The following is a 21785-nucleotide window of genomic DNA, read 5'->3' as shown; positions in this document are numbered from 1 at the left end:
TTTTTGCGAACCCTTCCGAACTTTCTTCACTGTGTCTGTTGGCTGGGTGCTGCTGCTGCTGTCTTGTCAAATGGCTTACACTCAAAGTTGCCAACCTCCAAAGCAAATTTCTCGCTAATTCGGATAGAAAAAGTTGCAAATATTTTTCCAGATATAAGTAAAATGCGGCTGTTTAATGGGTTCTCTGTAGGATAAGCTGAGTTCGTGCTGTGCGTATACATTGCAGATTTTCGTTTTAATACTTATTTATGTATTCGTTTGAAAGGATTTGTTCAAGTCAATGTGCTTAAGCGAAAATGATGTAACCAGTGCTAGTTGCACTGCTGGCAACGGCAATTTATTCGCGCACAGCCTCGACATTGTCAAACGTAGGAGCAATATTATTCAAATGGTAAAACACATGCATACATCAAGGAAAAACAAACGTTCCCACACGTGTATCGCGTAAGATGTTGCTAAAAAATGTTTCAATGGTTGATAGATTGTTCATCCAAGTTGTACATGTCTTTTCGCATGAGATCCATGTGCCGTTGTTGCATAGAAAAATCGTAACCGTGTGCTCCTAACAAATCTTGCTTGGCATCAAGGGTCGCCTGCAAGGTATCTGCTTCCAGTTTGTTGTTTGTCTTTGCCTTGACAAGGTTCATTTGAAAGGAAACTCTGTGCACAGTAGCGCTGCAGTGAGGGGGCCCGAAGAGTTTTCTCAAGAAGTCACTGAGTGTTGGAAACATAGGCGCACGTAACCTTGAGTGGTTTGTGGCACGCACTTCCGAAAATGTTCCACACTCACATCTGCAGCCAAACCTGGGTCAGTGTTTTCGAGGATGCCTCAATTAGCTGTCGAGCTTGTTCATGTTCTCTGGCGTAAACAATCAGGGGAACGAAGAAACAAGAGGAGCAGTCGACGCAACACGTATCTACCACAGAGCGGGGATCGTTTGCCTGTAGCCGCGTCATCTATAAATTGACTAGCGGAAATCTTTTGATCATTTGACTTGCCTTCAATGTAAAATTCCAAATATTTCAGGCGGAAGTTGTGCACAGCTGCAGGGCCTGCGTAAAGTTGTTTATATAACTCTGACGTTACCATGCCACCAAAGTAGACTTCCTCGAGTGCGACGAAGTTAGTTCGGCATTTGTAACGCAATCAATTGAGCAGCGTCTCACGGAGGTATCGGGGTTGCGATATGCTTCAACAATTTTTTAAAGACAGTAGAAATGCGGTCACTCGGCATGTGTATTCTCGCTCTTTCTGCCTGCATTTCCTTGTTCAGCGTTGTGAACAGTTGGTGAACATACTGGAGTAAATACAGGTATACAACTTGGTCGTCGTGTCTTTCAATTTGCAGAGTATAGAATCCACGGCTAAGATTCGGTCCGACGTTTTTGCTGTGGTCGCAAGACCATGGCCTAAGAGTCCAAGGCTTGGTCCAGCGACCATGCCCATGGTCGCTGGACCAAGACGATGTCCGGTCGGGCGCCCGGTGAAGAAGCGCATGTGGTGAATTCGAAGCCACCACCATGTCGTCGTCATTTCACCTCCTGCTCTTTCTTACGAGACCGCCTATTTTACATTTTAATGCTTTTGCGTGGAGTTTTTCTTCCCTTCAGCAATTTTTTCTTTGAAGGAGATTGGAATTTTCTGGTAGCTTCTGTAGTGGCTAGAAAGAGAAGCCTTATCAATAAGTGATAAAGTGATAAAAGTTTCCTCTAAACCTGAAGGCAGGCTACAGCCACTAAACTACCGATGCGCACAGCACGCCTCAAATTGGATATTTCTCGGCGCCAGGTGTTTCCCGTTTTCCAATTCACAAGATGCAGCAGTTCTTATCAGCTGCACTGCTTTGTTTGACATAATGAGATAACTAAAAATCACTAACCGGATATCGAATCCGATGCCACCGGAAGTCTTTGTGCGGTTCTTCATTACCAGCTTGAACATTGACCAGCTTTCTTCGGTTTCGATGCCGCGCATGTACCCGTGAACCACCGCGACGTTGGTGTAGTAGATGGAGTCGCACAGCCCGTCAGGCGGGATCATTTCGGGGAAGATGGCCTTTCCGCCCACCGTGCAGACGAGCTCGTCTACAGAGACTGCAAACAGGGCGTGAAGAAGAAGGGGTTCGGGCGGGAAAGAGAAGTGCCTAAGCGGCTTCATCCGAATTTCTCGGTCGATGTAGATCTAGTTAAAAAAAGTTTAAATGCTGGGACACCGCGTGAACCTCTCAATGCAGATTGTTGCTTCGAACGAAATGTGCTTCCTCGTTTCGCGGTGTCCCTTAGATGTTCAGGAATATTGCCGTCACATCCTAAGCTCTATAGCGTTTCGTGGAGCATATTGAAAAGTGTAAAGCAAGTAGGAACTACATTGTACATATTATGAATAAGCAAACCTTTTTGTTGCCAGTATTTCTGCAACACTAAACATGATTCACGGTTATTTGTGTATAAACTATTAATTATATGTCAGCCCTTACATTATACGACCCCCCCCCCCCCCCTCTGCCGCCCAGAGTACGTAAAAGTAATAAATTTTATTGCAGAAACAGTGATAATCGACAGCACCTTTCAGTCTTAAAGCTCTGCACTGCAAGTGACCCGGTTTGTGTCTAGTATGATCTGCGCTGGTGTGTGGCAAGGTCGAAACTTATGCGTGCGCCTTTGGAGCAACACCTTTGGAGTCTGTCTTCAAATTGAGAAGGACGAACTGACTGTGAGCCGCCCAGCGAGTGTTAGGAGGATAGCAGAAACACTTGGTTTTGCGAAGTCGTCCGTTCGTCGGATTGCGACTGGAAGTGACAGAGGTTTTTTCCGAAACAGCTAACACTTGAGCGAAATGCGCGACGAAAATAATGTTGTGTTAATTTGAAAACATCAGACGGCAGGGATAAATTCTCGCAAACGGTCGTCGTCGGCAACTAAACTTGGATTTACGAATGTGACATCGAATCGAATCCGCAGAGCAAGAACTGGAAAAAAAAATAGCCAAGGCTGAAAAAATAAACGAAATATTGTGGAAGAACAAAGAAAAAGATCCGCTCAGCATTTCTTCTGGGAGTTAGCTAAACGATGCGTAAGCATTTCCAATATATTAAAGACATGATGTTTCGTGGTCGCAACGTGGTGTGCTTCGAAATAATTGCGAGAACGACCGCGAAAGAATTCTGAAACGGAGAAGCGCGGTTTCAACACCGAGATAATGAAGACCTGTACGAGGCGACGTGTAGAAGAGGCGAGTAGAAGCAATGTTCACTCGTGTTGCGTGTTGCTGTAGTTCCCCCGCTCTCTGCAGCGTCGTTGAGTTATTTCTCTCGTAATCTGTATTGACACCAATACCCTGCAATTTTGCGTGTCCGTTATTCTTCAGTAAGCGGCGGAAGTCGTTTTGGCGCCATGACGGTAAATGCGACACTGGTGCTGTGACACTAAGTGTTGCGCAAGGTGGCGCAACGTGATCTGATGACGCAAGCAAAGCACTGCGGGTGGTGGCGCCAGGTGTGCTGATGACGTTCCAATCCTTATAAGTCGTCACCCCTCTTTAGCGCCTTATCTATCCGCGTCGAACCAATATGAACCGTCATCAACCGTGCTCCAGCCGCGGCTACGTCGGGCACGGTGGCGCAGGTCGTATCTTGAAAGCGATGTGCGATGCCGACAGAGAGTGCTGAATGCTGATAGCTTGGCGCGCCGTATTCTCAGCGCTTGCTTGGCGTTGAAGAGAGACGCACGGGCGCGTATCTTGAAAGCGATCTGCGAAACGGGCAGAGGGCGGCCTGTACTGAGAGCTCCGTGAGCGGTGTGTTCTCGGCGCGTCGGTCGCGTTTAAGCGACACACAGCACGAAGGTAGAGTCCTTAGCTGCGGCGAGTTCTATCGTGAAAGCGTTCGCCTTACATGATGGATAAACGGATGGACGGGCGGGCGGTTATTTTGCCGAGTAAGCACAGAAATGCTTACGCATTTAAACTCTAATTTCTCGGTCTTGAGCGCGTTTTATATGCGTAAACATTTTAATGTCTACCCACCGAGGGAACTTGTTCGTCACATAAGACGAATTGTTATAAAGAAAATAATGTATAAAAGACCAGTTTCTACCAAGGCTTTGTTGAAAGATATAATTTCGTGGAATAAAAGCCGTCTTTACAACCACATGCAGAACTGACTTGGTGTGTTGAACACATCGGAAAAATTCCAGTTTCGTGAAAATTTAATGCCAAACCATCGCGTACCCGTTGCGTTTCCGTGGTCGCAGGATGCGCCTCCCGCTGGGGCGTTCCTTCACGAACCGAAATGCCACGAATCTCTGAGGGCTCATGGGCTTCACGTCGCGCAACACAGACAGCAGTCAATGACTTGATAAGGGCTTTAAAGAGTGGTGAGGGGTTAAAGGGGTCTCATTACATTGATAATGGTTCGACGCGGATGGATAACGTTCTAAAGAAGGATAAGGGCTTAAAATGGTAGGATCAATTGTGATAATTTTAGCAAGGCAATAGGAATTGTCAGTTAATCCTGATTATGGTTGATAAGGGTTGAATCAGGCTCGATCAAGTGGATAAGGACCAGTAAGAGTTGAGAAAGGTTTGATCATGTCTAGTATGTCTGATACCGCTGATAAGGACAAATGAGGTTTCATAAAGATCGGATGGAGTCTGCAAAGGTAACCTATAAAGGTGGCTAAGCGTAGGAGCTAGTCCAATAAGGTTGATAACGACTGCTATGGGTTGATAATCTTTGTACTGGTCGCATCAAGTTTCCTAACATCGATAATGCACCGGGCGCCATAGATATGAGGAAGTTGCACGATGCTTAGGCATACTTAGAGTATCCCTGAAGTGTTCTTTTCTTTTTTTTAGTGCGATAGAATTGTGCACTTCAAGTTTGTACCTTGTCAAGAATGGCGAGTTGCGCAACAAGATTGCCACCTTGCCACCCGATTACGACAAGGGGTGCAAGACGCGCACCTTTCCCTCTCCGTCGCTGCAGCTGGGAGGCGTTCAAAGAAGCGGCCTTTGCGTTGGAATCCGCCGCCTTCCTCCAGCCCCTTCGACATTGTGACGGGACTAGTTCGGTGCGTGAACAATGATTCCGGAGTTCCCCAACGCGGAGCTGATTTGAAACGCTGGACAAGCTGCCGTGGGGACGACGTTTTTTCGTGCGTCTCACGCTTCGGAGTGGCGCAGAACAACGAGCGACCCTCGATCGACTCCGATAGTTCCCGGAACGGCACCCCGCGCGGTTGCCTCTGTGTACAGAGCGCGGTTGCCTTTGTGTACGTAAACTGGTCTGGAGAGCAGCTGCGAGTTGGTGATGTGTAAACGAACAGTCGCCGCGTCGTAGGACCGGCGGATCGAGTGTATAAAAACTGTGGTTGTGCGAATGTTGGACACACTTCTCTTGAGCAGTCATGTTAGACTGAGTCACTTCTCTCATGCAGTCATGTTGAACTGTTACTCTTTTTCTCAAGCAGTCATGTTAGACTGATTTAATTTCTGTAAATAAACCCTTTTCATCGTTCTCGATGAGAAGCAGTTCTTCACTTCATCAACGATCTCAGCGTAAATAAGTTGGACGACGGCATGGGCCAGCTACCTCCGAATTCATGCCGTACTCCAATCTTGGCAAAGGACCACGGACGATGGGATTGAGCCCCCAATCCTGACAACTGGCTGACAGCGGTGGGATGGACTTTGCGACATGGTGCTGTATCTGCGGTGAGTGCTTGGTTTTTGCTTTGACTCTCTAGGCTTCATTTTGTGGTTGTTCTGTTTAGAACAGTAGGGAAGCTAGATTGTTGTGTGTTAGCTAGGTTGTGTTTTCCTAGCTAGATTTAGAGAGCAGAATCAAGGCAGTAAAGCAGCAGTCATGGAGTTAAGGACACTGCTGAGAGACGAGTTGTTGATTGTTGGTGAGGAACTGGGCCTAGATGTACGTAAGGAAATGCTCAAATCGGAATTATTGGAGCTAATTTCCAATCAGGCCAGTGAGCAAGATATTGAAATGGGATTGGAACTTCTCAAAAAGAGAGAGAAACGGGAAAAACAAAGAGAAGAACGAGACAGAGAAAAACAAGAGAGAGAGGAACGCGATAAAGATCGCGAGTTAAGAAAAATGCAACTTGAACTTGAAAACAGACGTTTGGAGTTGTCTCAAGGAAGTGAAGGCGCTCTGGGACGATCAAGTGAGGCAGAATCGTACCGCATGGACAGGCTATTAAAGCCATTTGAGGTCGGGACCGACATAGGCTTGTTCCTGTGCAATTTTGAAAGGACTTGCGAGAAGATGAACTTCGGTCCGAGTACATGGCCACAGCGGTTGCTGTCTATGTTGCCGTGTGAGGCGGCGGAAGTAATCGCCAGATTGAGTGTGCAGGATGCATATGATTATGCGAAAGTTAAGGCTAGTCTCCTGAAGAAATACCGCCTTTCAGCCGAAGCTTTTCGGCAAAGGTTTAGGAGCACAGGCAAGAAAGATAGCGAGGGCTATCCGGAGTTTGCATATAGCTTAAAGGCCAACCTAGTTGAGTGGCTTAAAAGCGCGGAAGCGTACGACAGCAGAGACATGATCATTGAATGCATGTGTCTAGAGCAGTTTTGCAAAACCATCCCTCAAGCTGTGAAACTGTGGGTGCAAGACAGAGGTAATGTAAACACTGTGGAAAGGGCGGCTGAATTAGCCGAAGAGTACGCAACCCGTAGAAAATTGAACGCCGAGGAGGGAAACTGGGACGGTCGAAATGGACCGCGGAAACCATTTCCGTTCAAAAAGGGTGCGCAAACTAGACGATCCGAGCCTGTAGACATGGCGGAAAAGCCCGCAGAAAAGAGCGAGGAGAAACTTAACGGAGAAACCGCACAAAAAGAACAGAAAAGAAAATTCGAATCTGTTAGACCAATTCGCTGTTACAAATGCCACAAACTGGGACATATAGCTGTAAACTGCGAGGAGTCTAGCGTAGTTTTTTCCTACGTGGAGGAAAAGGATGAGAATATGGAACTTTTAAGTCCATATCTCCACGACCTGCAAGTTAATGGAAAACCATGCCGAGTGCTAAGAGACAGTGCCGCCACGCTGGACATTGTCCATCCGTCTTACGTGATGGTAGATGACTTCACCGGAGAAGTAGCGTGGATAAAACAGGTTGTAGAAGAACACAGCGTGTGTCTGCCCATGGCCAAAGTCAAAATCAGTGGACCATTCGGGGAACTAGAGACTGAGGCTGCAGTTTCCAAATTTTTGTCACTGCAGTAGCCCTACATCTTTTCGAATCGTTCGAATCAGTTACTGCGTGACAGAGGGCTCAAACTGGGAGAGGGCATAGTACAGGCATTGACCCGAGGCCAAGCTCGTAAGATCGCGGCGCTTTCGGCTGAAAATGCTCAAGCTCCTCCAGCGGAAGCAGAAAAGGGCATAACTTCAATACCCGAATCCGAGCTAGGCCCGAGGGACAAAAGAACAGTTGAGGAGAGCCTGCCAGCTGACCAGCTCAATGAGAGCGTAGCACTAGAGTGTCAGAGTTCTAGCCTGCAGGAAGAGCAAGCAGACGCGCTCACAAGCGAGACAGGGTCGTTATTATCACCGGCCTCAAAGAACTTCGATCAACTCTTACGCGTGGATAGAGAGTCACTGGCAGCTGAGCAAAAGAATGATGAGAGCTTAGCTAAATTACGTGACACAGCTAAAGAAGGCATTGCTAGGCGCAACGTAACGATACATGAGAAAGGAGGATTGTTGTATCGGCATTACAGAGATCGAAAGGGTAAGATTTTAGATCAGTTAGTCATACCTACTAAGTATAGGGAGGACCTTTTGAGTCTTTGTCATGGAAATGGGTGGTCCGGCCACCTAGGCATAAACAAATCAAAGGAAAGATTGCTTATGGAATACTACTGGCCTGGCTGTTTCAAAGATGTAGAAAACTTTGTAAGATCATGCGACGCCTGCCAGCGTTCTGGTAAACCAGGAGAGACTTGGAAAGCTCCACTGAAGGTAGTGCCCTTAATAACAGAGCCTTTCAGACGACTTGTAATAGACACGGTAGGGCCTCTTCCAAAAACAAAATCAGGCTACAGGTACTTGTTTACCATGCTGTGTCCGGCTACCAAGTTTCCAGAAGCAATCCCTTTGAAAGAGCTCAGCTCCACCGAAGTAGTAGACGCGCTTTTGACAGTGTTTGCACGAGTTGGGTTTCCAGCCGAAATTCAGGCAGATCAAGGGTCAGTATTCACGAGCGCACTGACTTCCACATTCTTGCAAAAGTGCGGGGTAAAGTTAATACACAGTTCTGTCTATCACCCTCAGTCAAACAGTGTAGAGAGGTGGCATTCGGTGCTTAAGCGAGTTTTGCGTGCGCTATGTTACGAGCACAAGGAGGACTGGGAGAACTGTCTGCCGGCAACTTTGTTTGCTTTGCGAACGGTTCCACATGAGGCGACAGGGTTCTCACCAGCAGAACTAGTGTATGGGAGGACACTCCGGTCTCCACTGAGAATGTTAAGAGAGATGTGGGAAGAAAGAGGGGAGATTCCGACAGTGGTTGAATACGTGCTAAATTTACTGGAACGGCTAAGCGCAAACCAAGAACTAGTCGGAAAGAACATGGCAATAGCTCAAAAGAACGCCAAAGTCTATTACGACAAGAATGCGAGGCTTCGTACGTTTGAAGCCGGCTTAACGATGAAAGCGGAAAAGTGTAGGTTCGGTTGTTCACAGGTTACTTATCTGGGCCATGTTGTCGGTCAGGACATGAGATGGCCGGCTGAGCTTAAAATAGCTACGATTGGAGAATTTTCTCAGCCGCGCCCGAAAACGGACCTTCGTTCATTTTTGGGACTTGTGGGGTACTATCAACGGTACATTCCGAATTACTCGCTATTGGCAAGTCCATTAACAGACATCCTCCGAAAGGGAGCACCGAGTAACGTACACTGGGATAAGGCCAAAGAGAACGCTTTCCAAAGCTTGAAAACGCTATTGGTTTCTCGCCCTGTGCTTCGCGCGCCAGACTACACAAAGGAATTCATAGTTCAATGCGACGCAAGCGACAGAGGTATGGGCGTGGTACTTAGTCAGGTCGGCGACGATAACGAGGAGCATCCTATCCTCTACGCCAGCCGTAAACTAAATGTAAGAGAGGAAGCCTACAGCGCTTCAGAGAAGGAATGCGCTTGTTTGGTTTGGGCCGCCCAGAAGTTGTCGTGTTACTTGTACGGAGCGAAGTTCATCTTCGAGACCGACCACTGTCCTCTGACGTGGCTCAATCAAATGTCACACAAAAACGGCCGCTTGCTCCGATGGAGCCTCACTCTCCAAGAGTACAACTTCTCCGTTAGATATAAGAAGGGAAAGTTGCATAGCAATGCGAATGGTTTGAGCAGGCTAATTTGAATTCTGCGTTTGAGGGTCCCGCCTAAATTTTGGGGTTACTAGTGTTAGCTTTTCTTTAGGCGAAGAAAATCCCCTCTCATTTAGCAGAATTCCCTCCATTAATTGCTGAATTTGTCAGCAGGAATTTGCTTCAGAAATTGGCATAGTGAAATGCAGCATTTTTTTTGTTTCTGCACTTATGTTGTTGTTGTTTTTTTGAAGCCTAGCGAGTCTAAAGTGAGAGCCAATGCACGTCATCTCGGCGCAGAGCCGTGTTGTGGGGTTCATTTTGCAGTTGCCTGTCCTTGTTGGATGTTTTGGGGCGGTGACATCAATGCACAAGTGGTCGCTGCGAGCCAAGACATCAGTCCCCCCCTGACCAGCAGCCGTTCTCTTCCTGCCTAGCGGTTGTCAGCGCTAGACAGTCGAGACTTTCCGGCCCATGGAGGCGCTGTCAAGAATGGCGAGTTGCGCAACAAGATTGCCACCTTGCCACCCGATTACGACAAGGGGTGCAAGACGCGCACCTCTCCCTCTCCGTCGCTGCAGCTGGGAGGCGTTCAAAGAAGCGGCCTTTGCGTTGGAATCCGCCGCCTTCCTCCAGCCCCTTCGACATTGTGACGGGACTAGTTCGGTGCGTGAACAATGATTCCGGAGTTCCCCAACGCGGAGCTGATTTGAAACGCTGGACAAGCTGCCGTGGGGACGACGTTTTTTCGTGCGTCTCACGCTTCGGAGTGGCGCAGAACAACGAGCGACACTCGATCGACTCCGATAGTTCCCGGAACGGCACCCCGCGCGGTTGCCTCTGTGTACAGAGCGCGGTTGCCTTTGTGTACGTAAACTGGTCTGGAGAGCAGCTGCGAGTTGGTGATGTGTAAACGAACAGTCGCCGCGTCGTAGGACCGGCGGATCGAGTGTATAAAAACTGTGGTTGTGCGAATGTTGGACACACTTCTCTTGAGCAGTCATGTTAGACTGAATCACTTCTCTCATGCAGTCATGTTGAACTGTTACTCTTTTTCTCAAGCAGTCATGTTAGACTGATTTAATTTCTGTAAATAAACCCTTTTCCTCGTTCTCGATGAGAAGCAGTTCTTCACTTCATCAACGATCTCAGCGTAAATAAGTTGGACGACGGCATGGGCCAGCTACCTTCGAATTCATGCCGTACTCCAATCTTGGCAAAGGACCACGGACGATGGGATTGAGCCCCCAATCCTGACAACCTATAGGTCGAACGGTTAATGAGGCTTTTGCGTGGAAGCCCTGACGCGCATGAGGAATTGTCTGCCCCCACGTGCGACCAATTTTATTGAAAGAGGGGCGATCTATATTGTGCCACGAAATTGAAAAGCAGCAGATCACGTGTTCTCTAACGCGGATGTAGAGAAGTCCTAAACATATTTGCGTATATATCATAAATCTGTGTTAACACAACTTGCGCCACCATGCTCCACTCGACAAATTACGACCATCACTTTGGTTCCCTTGACGTGACTGCGACGAAGTTTCAACTGTGCATATTCGTCCGTGGCGAACTATGTAGCTCATTAACGCACACATAGCCTGACATTAATTTTCTCATTTGTGGAGTGCATAGACGTTAACTTTACATACCGTTACACGTTACGCAGAGTGAAAATAAACGCAGCTGCTCCCACCGTACTTAGTTGTACACAAAATTTAGGTGGATGTTTAAATAAGCTTCGCTTCAGATTGATTTACACGTGTACGTTATACCTGCACATTTATTGCTTTCCGCTAATCCTGATTACAATTATCGTTCTTCCGCAGGCTACTGCAAGTAAGTGTAAGTAAGTTAGCTAACTACAGAACGCTATTGCAAGGCTCTATGCTAACTGCTTGCGTACCAGTAATATGTTACGAGTAATACGTAGAAGATCACTGCCCCTCAGGTGAGTACTGGTAAGGCACAGCTTTTATACACTTTTCTCTTGAGGGATAATGGCAACCTGCTGTGCATGGAATGCCGGCCAAACGGACCCCAGCTCATTCTTATTCTTATGAATATTTCAGTCTCATGATCCGGATCCGCGGTCACTACCTGCCCTAAGTAGATGTATTCCCTTGCCCCTTCAGGTACCTCGCTACCTATCATAAACTGCTCTTCTCTTCCGAGACTGTTAAACATTAGTTTTCTGCAGAATAATTTTTAGACCCACCCTACTGCTTTTCCTCTCCAGGTCAGTGAGCATGTACTGCAATAGGTCCCTTGAGTTACTAAGCAATGCAATATCATCAGCGAATCGTAAATTATTAAGGTATTCTCTATTACCTCTCATCCCCAATTCTTCCCAATCCAGGTCTCTGAATACTTCCTGTAAACACGCTGTGAATAGCATTGGAGATATCGTATCGATGCCGTTCATTATTGGGATTTTGTTGCTTTCTTCATGGAGGACTACTGTGGCTGTGGAGCCGCTGTAGATATCTTTCAGATTATTTACATACGGCTCGTCTACACCCTGATTCCGTAATGCCTCCATGACTGCTGAGGTTTCGACTGAATCAAACGCTTTCTCGTAATCAATGAAAGTTATATATATGGGTTGGTTATATTCCGCACATTTGTCTATCACCTGATTGATAGTGTGTTCACGCATAGTGACAAGGCCTTTAGCCTAAGAATCAGCCGTGTTATAGCGTGTATATGGTTTAATGTTGAGTAGCCTTTACGGAACCCTTTCTTATAGATTATGTTGGCGTTCTTCCAAGATTTCGGTACGCTCGAGGTCACGAGGCATTGCGTATACAGGGTGGCCAGTTATTCTAGAACAATCTGCCCACCATCCATCAACAAATATGCTGTTACCTAAGCTCCCAAGGCTTTTTTTTACTTCTTCCGGCGATACTTGTGGGATGTCAAATTCCTCGAGACTATTCCATCTTCCATTACCGTCGTGGGTGACACTGGTACAGTATAAATCTCTATAGAACTCCTCAGCCACTTGAACTATCTTATACACATTAGTAATGATAGTGCCGGCATTGTCTCTTGACGCAGACATGTGATTCTTGACTATTCCTAGTTTCTTCTTCACTGCTTTTAGGCTTCCTCCGTTCCTAAGGGCATGCTCAATTCTATCGATATTAGGCTTCCTTATGTCAACTATCTTAGACTTGTTCTATAACCTGGAAAGTTCTGCCAGTTCTATTCTAGCTGTAGCATTAGAGGCTTTCATATTTGGGCGTTTCTTAGTCAGATCTTTCGTCTCGTGCGATAGCTTACCGGTATACTGGACATAGTGAAGTCTGAAGAAGTGGGCCGATCCCGAAGGTTGTGCCGTGCAAATTATGTGGGCCGCTTCTGTGGGTATGCACTGTCTAAAAATGGTCCCCCCATCTCTAAGGTAGTGCAGCTTAAAAATGTTCGCTTTTAGCGTGGGTTATGCTCAATCTAATGATGTTGGAAGATACCGAAGATTTCGTAGTGGAAAATTTTAAGCAGACGTACGATCATTCTACTTCTTCCAAGAGAGGTCGAACGCGATACAGTGCCGTGCACAGTGACACCGCCCCATCTTCACCCCTAACTCCCCAAGGAGGATATTTTCTATCTACGTCATCTGAATGTTGAATTGCCTAGTAAATTTGCTTTTTTTTTTCAGTTCATAGCTGTGTAGCCGCTTTCAACGTTTGCAGTGTTTTTGGCTAACATGAGCATAGCATCAAATAGTAGTGCAGTAGCAATATATATTTAAACGGGAGTCTTCTCGCGAACGCTTACGCCATGGTAAAAGCATTTGAGCACGTGTTGGTACGAAGACTCCTTTGATTGGTGCCGAATGGAGCACCGGACTGCGTAGAATCGGTTAAAGTTTACGATGCCAGTTCTTACATGGTTTCGTAGTGTCCGTAGGCGTTGGAGCGGATCCAGTTGTGTCCTCAGGTGTTCCTGGACCAGCAGGCGCTGTTCCTGAAGAAATTACGTTTTATTCGAAACCTTTCGGTCAGCAAAGAAGGGAGGAATTTCACGGGCTTAGGTACATTAGGGTTAAATTTCACATTTGCTGCGTGCGACCATAGAGCTTATTAGTTAAAGGTAATCAGTAATTTTAGCGAGGAGCCTGGGGATATGGGGATTCAAGCAACAACTGCTGCTTTAGATAATGTACCTCAACTCACCGAGTTGCAGTACTTAACATAGGTGGCAAGATATAAATCAGTAATTTAGAAAAAAAACTGGTAAATACTGTGTTTCCGCTGTCTTGCACCGAGCTTAAAAAGAAATGAAAGCTTTTGATGACGATGGAAATAACTGCATCGTTTTTGTGTCCTTCGTTATTATTATTACATTTACGCAAACTTGACAATAGTTTAGGTGCTTGATCGCCTTCGAAAATATCACTTTCAATTGCTTTCGACGCGCTCTTATTGAGCGGCTCTTCTTTCCGCGCTTTAAAGAAAGCCTGCGAAATAATAACATGTATCACGTTACAAAACGCCGGCGCGCAGGGACGAGAATGCTATTTAATGAGCTGAGTACGAAAGTTAACCTGCTGCATCTAGAGCATCACCCATCACATCGCATCGCGTTTGGGATTGTTTTATATTACGTGGCGTGCGCCGATTTCTTGTCGTCGTAAAATAACACGCACGCACGAACATGGTCACGGCAAAGCGATAACAAGCGTGAAGCAGCAAACAAGTTAGCTCGAGCGATTGTATACTGCGTACCATTCCTTGCCTAATTCTTGGCACTTTGCGGCAGGTACGTGGTTGCTAGTTAGGTTCTTGGCAACCTGCTCGTTCCTCTAGCAGAACCCCGGTGCACTAACCATTGGACGACGCTCGCTTTTTCCTTTCTTACCTTGTTCGGAAAAATACGTGCATACGTGCAAAGAGAATTCACTGCTGAAAAATTTCATAAATCGTCTCGCTAGACTACTAATGTCAACAACTTCATAGAGGTCATGAGACACCAAACTGACAAGTTGCTGAAATCACTTTGGCTAACCATTCATTAGTTTTAGGGTATCCTGCATACACGCAACACTTTGAATTAGGCATACACTATGTAGATTTTTTATCTAGGCCGATTTTCATACCATCCATACACGTTTCCCACGCGGTGCTTATACACAAAGGCATTATCATGCCATGTCATGCGTCAGTGCATGACGAGAAACTTGTATCGAAAGGTCTTATCGGAAGTTTTTTCTTAAGGCGAAAGCCTTAAGAGGCTGATACACCGATGGTCTTGAAAACGCGGCGTGTGGTGCAGAAAGTCATGTGAGGTCGCATTGCGCATACGCGCTCGTGCTACTGCTCGCGCGTTCGTCGTTTTCTTCCACAGCTGGCTCGGATGCCGCTTATCACGTGAACAACGAAGGCAAAGTGTATGAAGATAGAGTTAGTTCAGGCACTCAAACCAACGACCTTCCGTGGGAGTCGAACCCTGAAGCTTATGTGGAAGTCGAACCCGCGACCTTTGGTGATAAGGCCAATACAATTCAGACACAGTTAGTAAATATAGGCTTCATTAGGGCCCTGGAACCCACGGCCTTTGATGAGAGTCCGATGCTTCTCGTTTGGTGAGAGTAAATCCACTTCCTTTGACATTAATTAGGGCGAAGTTGATCAAGGCACACTTCATTAAGGTATTTTTTTACTCCCTCACCAGAGCAGGAATTGGCCTCCCTGGTGCAGTATTCCGCCACTCCCTCCCAAATTACTCATTCGATCAACCAATGGCCCTCAGTCCCCACCCGCTGTAGAGCACCTCACCAAGGCGGTGGTCAGACCTGTAACGCAACCAAAGGTGCTAAGGCTCTCTAGACTCGGACAGGCCGCTAATGGAAACTAACCCTGGCAGGACCTAACACCCGAACTTTCTGGAGTGGAGCTAACTTACGAGGTCTCTGGGGAACTATCACACACTCTTGGGGATTTCATCGGTCTTCGTGAGGTTAGAAGAACTGGTGAGGTTTGAAGAACTGGTAATAGCCGCGTCCTCTTCTATAGAGGACTTCCAGGTAAGAAGTAGAACGGAGTACGATTCCTAATCCATCAGGATATAGCGGGCAACATTGACGAACTCTACAGCAATAATAAGCGAGTATCAGTAGACGTAATCAAACCTTATCCTCTTCACCGAATGAAACAAGTTGCACCGGCTAGTTCTTTCAATTGTAGTGTTTCTACGGTATACAGGGTGCCCCATAATTACTGACACACATCTTGCTCGATAATTTTGCATTTAATTTTAAACATATCTTCACATCGTTTCATGAACCATTTTTTTAAATCTGCCATATTTCGATAGTGTTTCATATCGAAGCTGCATATGACTAGCGTCTAGGCATTTCTTCGAATTCGTCGAGACAAAACTCAACCAGTCACAGCAGAAGGCGCGCTGCGCATGTTGCGCTGAGTTATCTGCAGCACCACGAGATGGCGCTCGCCTCCGTGCATAGCGTTCTCCGCAAGCGCTTCCCGGTAAAAACTACGCTCACATAAGCTGCCTTTGCTAGGAAGCTATAGCTGTAGCACACGAAGCAGGTATTGATGGCTCTACACTTTCATATCTATAAAGGAACCCGCCTAGCAAATGGTTTAATTTGTGTTCTCATAGCGCTATGGGGAGGCCACGCATAGTTAGGAATCCAGAAGAGCGGTGCGAAAACGAAGAGCGACAACAGCAACAGCAATGTCAACATGCACAACGGCGTTTTGCTCAGGCTCGTCAGGACTACTACCAAGGCTACGTCACATTGGCCTATTGGATCAGGTGATACCGCAGCTTCGCTGGCGAGCGACCTCCACAGAATGGATTTGAGCCCATTTTTGTGATACGTTATTTATTTTTCGGAGAATGCAACGCCTTCCTTTACTCCCATCCGCAATGTCGTCATTGAATGAGGCCGGGCACTCCTTCTGAGGTCGAAAAAAGATTCTAGCAATTCACCGCAAGGTGCGCTCTCAAACGTGGCACTCATAACGACATAACCCGCAATGGTCATCATGTCTCCACTGCTTAGAAGAATACAATTGTCACGAAGACAATCGAATACGAACAGCGGAGAATCATCAAACTCTGGTCTTGGAGCTCAGCGTGTGTTGCAATAATGAGATAAGCGCTGCCTAAGGATCTGAATTTTCCTACTTTAAGCTCCAGAGAAGACATGGACTGACAGAGGTGCAAAGAAAGTGTAGATGGGGAAAATATTGGGGGCTGTTGGCACGGGCCGCGAATGGGGAACACTTGGTAGCTGTTTTCATCGATGAGAAAACTTTCAGGTTAGAAGGCCGTAGCGACATTCATAACACCCGTGTGCTTGTTCCGACGTCAGAGCTCGCAGATGCAGTCAGATGAGCAGATTTTAGAACTGTCATGCGGTAACTGTCATGGTTTGAGCTGAGTTGAACAGCTGGCCACATTCCTCTTGTCTTTGTGGCGAAAGGTGCAATAATTCACGCTCACACACACTTTAAAGATATTGTAGAGACTGCTTCGGTGACCCTCATCCCTGTCCAACGTTTGGGCAGTAGCATTATTTTTTTACATCGCAGCAGGACAGCTCCCCAGTACAAGAATCGAAGCGTAATTGACACCACAGTGCTGAGGTGTATGTATTTATGAGGTTTGTGTATTCAATTTGTAAATATTTTCTATCTGGCAGTTAGCCGAATGAATGCCGGCATTCATTTGAAACGCCAAAGATGAAGTATTGCTGATATAAACTCCATACCAGATGAGCGTGAAGCTGTAGAAGCGGAAACCGGCACAGAGGCGGTCACCGGATAAACGAGCAGGCGTGTACTGTACATATTCAAGAGGCTTTTGTCTCGGCTCCCTCTACCGTTGTATGGTGGTTAATAACTGGCAAAGGAAGTATTCAGAACATTGTTCTACCTGCCCCAGGACCGGCTGTTTTAACTAGGGACAACGCTACTTAGCCATGTTTGTTTAAAGACATTTTAAGTGCTCTTTCATGTTCAGGTTAAACATCTGCATTGACCATCGTTGACGCGAGCAGTTAAGCTGCCTTCTTCTTACGGTTTTTTTGGACAACTGCTTTCTGAAAGACTTGTGCCAGTTTATACTGCATCGCGTTGTTACAAAAAATGCCAAAGTATATGTCGACATCTTTGTAGGGTAAAATCACTCATTTATATCTTTCGCGTATAATATTTCGGTCGCGGTAGGGGTAACTCCTACAGGTAAAATGATCTTTCTTTTTTAATCTAGCTGTGCTAAATATCTCATAATGACATTACCTGACAGTTTCATTTCTTCGCGAATTTGTTTTGTCAGTGACTGTTTTTCCCTTTACTAATGCAAGTTACGAGTATTTAGACCAACTAACATTCTATTTATATGCGTCTAAGTACTTTTGCTTGTTTTTCTTTCCTTCATTAAATAGGAAGAATAAATTTAAAGCGCAAGGTGACGAACACTCACCGGGCGTCCGAGCTGTACGTGGTGGCAAGGGCACAGCCGGTGGCAGCGAGTCCCCTCCACCTCCTCCTCCACTTCCACCACCTCCACCACCTCCACCGCCGCCGCCACCAAAAATGTCCGCTTGTTCCGGCTCTTCAACTGCACACAGAGGGAGAATGTGAAGTCAACGAACGGTATGGAACCCTATCTTTGAACCCCATCTTTGTCGGGTCCGCACTTAGTGTAACGCTACGACCTGTACTAAAAAAAAGACCACCCAAGACCTTTCAGTTTTCGCTTCGCCTAAGGCAGATGGGAAGAGTAGCAGCAAAGTGGATGCTTGGGTGAGTTGTGTTATGCTGTTAGTTGAAAGAGCGCACACGGTAATAAAAACACGGGAAGAAGTATAAGCAACAATTGCTTGTCCTGGTAAGTGACGGGACAAGTACACGGGTAAATTGCTTGTCCTCAAAAGACGCGGGACAGGTGCACGGGACAATTTCTTGTCCTCGAAAGACACGGCACACGTAGGCGGTATAATCGCTTGTCCCATATACGCTTTCTTTTTCCACATCTTTGAGGCCTATGTGTGCTGCTTGAAATATGATTGCAAATGATACACGTATTTACGTTATTTTGTGGCCATCATGTCCGTCGTTCATTAAAAAGGAGCTTCAGCTCGTAGCAAACACCAATTCTTACTTTTTTCGCTCGCACCGAAAAAAAACTAATAAATTGTTTTATTAGAGAACCACTAGATCGATTTTAATCAAATTTGATGCAATTTGGAGAGAGAGAGAAAAATTATGGCTGCTCGTCATGCGCGCAATTCTGGACCAGAAACAAGTACTGCGTTTGTGTAGACTGTACCTGTTATATGTGGCTCAAACAAAATAACTGAATACACAGCTTACGTGAGATTGTTACAATGTTAACGAGGGTATTTCTAAAGTCCTGATCACGAATTATGGGCACAGTTCAGAGCGGTGCAAAATATAATAAATTTGTAAGTTCTAAGTGTAACCTGCGAGAGAATTTGCGCAAGTGTGATGCGAGTTTTTTTCTATCTGATCTGGAATTGTAGTCATCGTAATTGAGTTGTCTTAAATTGAGAAATTTTCAATAATGTTTCCTAAACAAGCGACAGCCTAAACAAGAAGTTGGGAGGCGATTCAACCTCCAGCTGGTGTTCATGAAAGACTGCCTTCGTGAGCGAGTTCCGGGTGAAATAGGGGCGGAGTCACTGCTCACGGCACTCTTGTCACGTCACCGCTAGACTGAGGAGAGTAGGAGGAGTTTCGGACGGCGCATATTTTTTTTTTTTGCAGCAGTATCTTAGGGATGGTCCCTAAGTTGGACGTGTGACGATGTGTCAAATATTTTAAATTATTTCCGGAGATCTGCTTAAGAAAACAGGGACTGCAATATGATGCACTCCGTTGTAGGAGAAGAGCGTCCGTTGGGTGATGACATCAATGTGGGGCTTCTAGGCTGCAGGTCTGCTTTTGAAATCCGATCGTCGGGCAATTTGATTAAATATTTTTTTGAAGCTCGCAGTTCGGCTCGGAGGGCGAAGTATTGAAAGAAAGAAGGCGCAGTTTCACCCGAAAGGCGAATAATCGATTGCGATCGCGAATTAGTAGGGAGCTATATGAAGCAAGGACATTAGCTTTATTGACCGTGTAATCTTGGAAACATTCGCTTGCTAACTGATCTAACAAGCATGGCGTCATCACGCGCAAGCAAACATGGACACCTCGCACTCGATGGGCGCGGACACTCGCCATGAAAACGCTGCTGTGAGGAAAAGTGGCAGCTGTAGCGAGTGCACTGACCTTCTTGCGGTGTATCACTGCAGCGCAAGAGCTAGCGCGCTCAAAGGTATGAGCCGCCTGCAGATCCCTTTCTAGATTCGGCGCACGCGTCGGTGCATAGTGCGAACTTCCCGGCGGAGTCGAACCCCTCCCGTGCCTTCCGCGCTGTCTCCCTACTTTGCTCCATATCGCGCGCGAGATTGAACCTCGATCGTCATTTGCTTCCGGAGCACAACGCCGCCCCCGCTCCCAGTCTTCGTCCTTCCGCGACGGAAGTCCTTCCGCGACTTCCTTCCGCGCGACGGAAGACAGCGCGTCGTCTGCACGCTTTCTTCCTTCGCGCGCGCCAGATTGAGCCACGATAGTCGGCTTTCCCCGGCGTGCTTTCACTCGCACGCACAGCATACGACGCGCGTCGACGGTGTTATCGCCCTTGGTTTGCATAGGGAAAACATCGCGGCGACATCGACGGTGACGACAAAAATGCGCCCGGAGTGTCCATGTAATTGCTTCACAATAATGACAAAGCTGAGCCCTATTGCTTGGACTGCCCGGACGGTTTTCATTTCATACGCTGGTGCGCCATCTCGGCCCGGCGCGGCACTTTGTTCAGCTGCTGCTGGATAGGAGTAACGGCGCCTTGGCAGCTACGAAACGAAACGTCTCACAGAACGTTGGCATGATGATTAGCTACGCCAGTGGTGTAAGAGGCGTCGCACATATATAGTGCTCTACGTGAGAGGGATGGGCACGGGAAAAAATTTTGCTGAGAGGACTAGTCTCACATTCTTCGGTATACGTTCTACGCCTTGATTTAGATAATATAGATATTTCGTTGAGAACGTCACTGAAGCAGCCACTCACACATATATTCCTTTCAATGGCAATCATTCGAGGCATTCGCAATGAGCAGTGATTCTGAAGAACATCCATAGCTGCCTGCCATTCCACTGTGATTGCGTGTAAAAATTTGCGGTTCACTTACCTTCCGCTGATCCCATCAACAGGTAGCCGACGAAGACGATAAGAAGGATGAAGCAGCATAGACCGATGCCACCAACGATGATCGACGTTTGTTGGGAATCCTCGCTGGAAGTTTGGATGGTAGTTTCGGCATTCACAATCAGCAGTGCACGAAAAACAATGCCACTAAGACGCTTCAGGCGGTAAACATAACCGTGGCCGAAAGGGCGATCGCATAGCGATATTTCGTGTACACTGTAGGATGAAGGCCACTCACAGTTACCCTTTCTTAAGCCTGCGTCTTGTGTCAGTCGAGGCTGTCTTGTGCCTGTAAACTTATCACACCGCGCAATTCTCTGCTATTCACCGCAGCGCTTCCCTTCCTTACGGTTTCTCTATTCAAACACAGCTGATCTGTTCGACAGATTGAGCAATTTGCGCAGCGTTTCATTGGTTCTCCTTTAGCTCAGCAGGAAAAACCGTTATCGTCTGCCCGCGTTTGTTGTCCTGAATGTGAACTCTCCTCCCGCCTTCCCTTTGATTGTCCACTCTCCCTCGTTATTAATTTTTATTCTCCTAGACGTCAACTCCTCCCTCAATATCCTCTGAAATTTCCATAAGAACATCCGCTTTTTCATCGCCTATGTGTCACGAAGTTTTGTTATCCTACGTGTTATAGCCCCACGGGTCAACGGCAGCAAAAAAAATTCTGTGGATGTACATTGCAAGGTTATTAGTCAGCTGCCCGACACAGTTACAAAAGAAGAAATCTTGCTAATAATCTTGATTTATTATCGTAACTTTTTGATTACATATAACTGAGCCGCATGTACAATGAGCGGAAATACTTCAATATTTTCTTCCTAAACTGATTGAATAAACCGTGCCGGGCTTCGAATCAAAGTATAACCGTAAAAGAGGAACTGTGTCAGCGAACTGTTGCGATCACGCATTAAAAATTAAAGAAAGATATGAAGTGAACCATAATTATAGTAAATAATAAGATACTTGTGTGAACCGGATCACCAGAAGAAAGGGTAGGTTGGGCTCAAACTGACGCGCCAGCTGTGGTTACCTCAGTGAAACGGAAAATGATCTAGAAAGCTTCGCCGTCGCTGGCTTTGTTCTCATTTTTGTAAATAATAAATGAAGTTTTCGAAACCAAACTTGGCATGTAGCAAAATTCTACTTCTTCATGTTGGTCACTTAGAGGAGGACAATGTCTTCCTGGGAAAT

General features: G+C 46.4%; 1 protein-coding gene across 1 annotated transcript in view; it reads right to left on the bottom strand.

Moving 5' to 3' along the window:
* The window catches only part of LOC139049703 (uncharacterized), a 42039-nt gene extending 21364 nt beyond the window's left edge, over positions 1 to 20675 (bottom strand). Inside the window, exons 1-4 of the mRNA XM_070525438.1 lie at positions 20572 to 20675; positions 17794 to 17931; positions 13228 to 13305; positions 1881 to 2094 (exon numbers count right to left, since the gene is read on the bottom strand). Coding sequence (XP_070381539.1) covers positions 1881 to 2094; positions 13228 to 13305; positions 17794 to 17931; positions 20572 to 20587 — 446 coding nt within the window. The 5' untranslated portion in view covers positions 20588 to 20675. The remainder of the gene's footprint in view (positions 1 to 1880; positions 2095 to 13227; positions 13306 to 17793; positions 17932 to 20571) is intronic.
* Positions 20676 to 21785: the final 1110 nt, after the last annotated feature.

This window comes from Dermacentor albipictus, chromosome 9 (genome assembly GCF_038994185.2).
Source record: "Dermacentor albipictus isolate Rhodes 1998 colony chromosome 9, USDA_Dalb.pri_finalv2, whole genome shotgun sequence".
Lineage (NCBI taxonomy): Eukaryota > Metazoa > Arthropoda > Arachnida > Ixodida > Ixodidae > Dermacentor > Dermacentor albipictus.
This window is presented reverse-complemented; position numbering and strand designations above follow the sequence as displayed.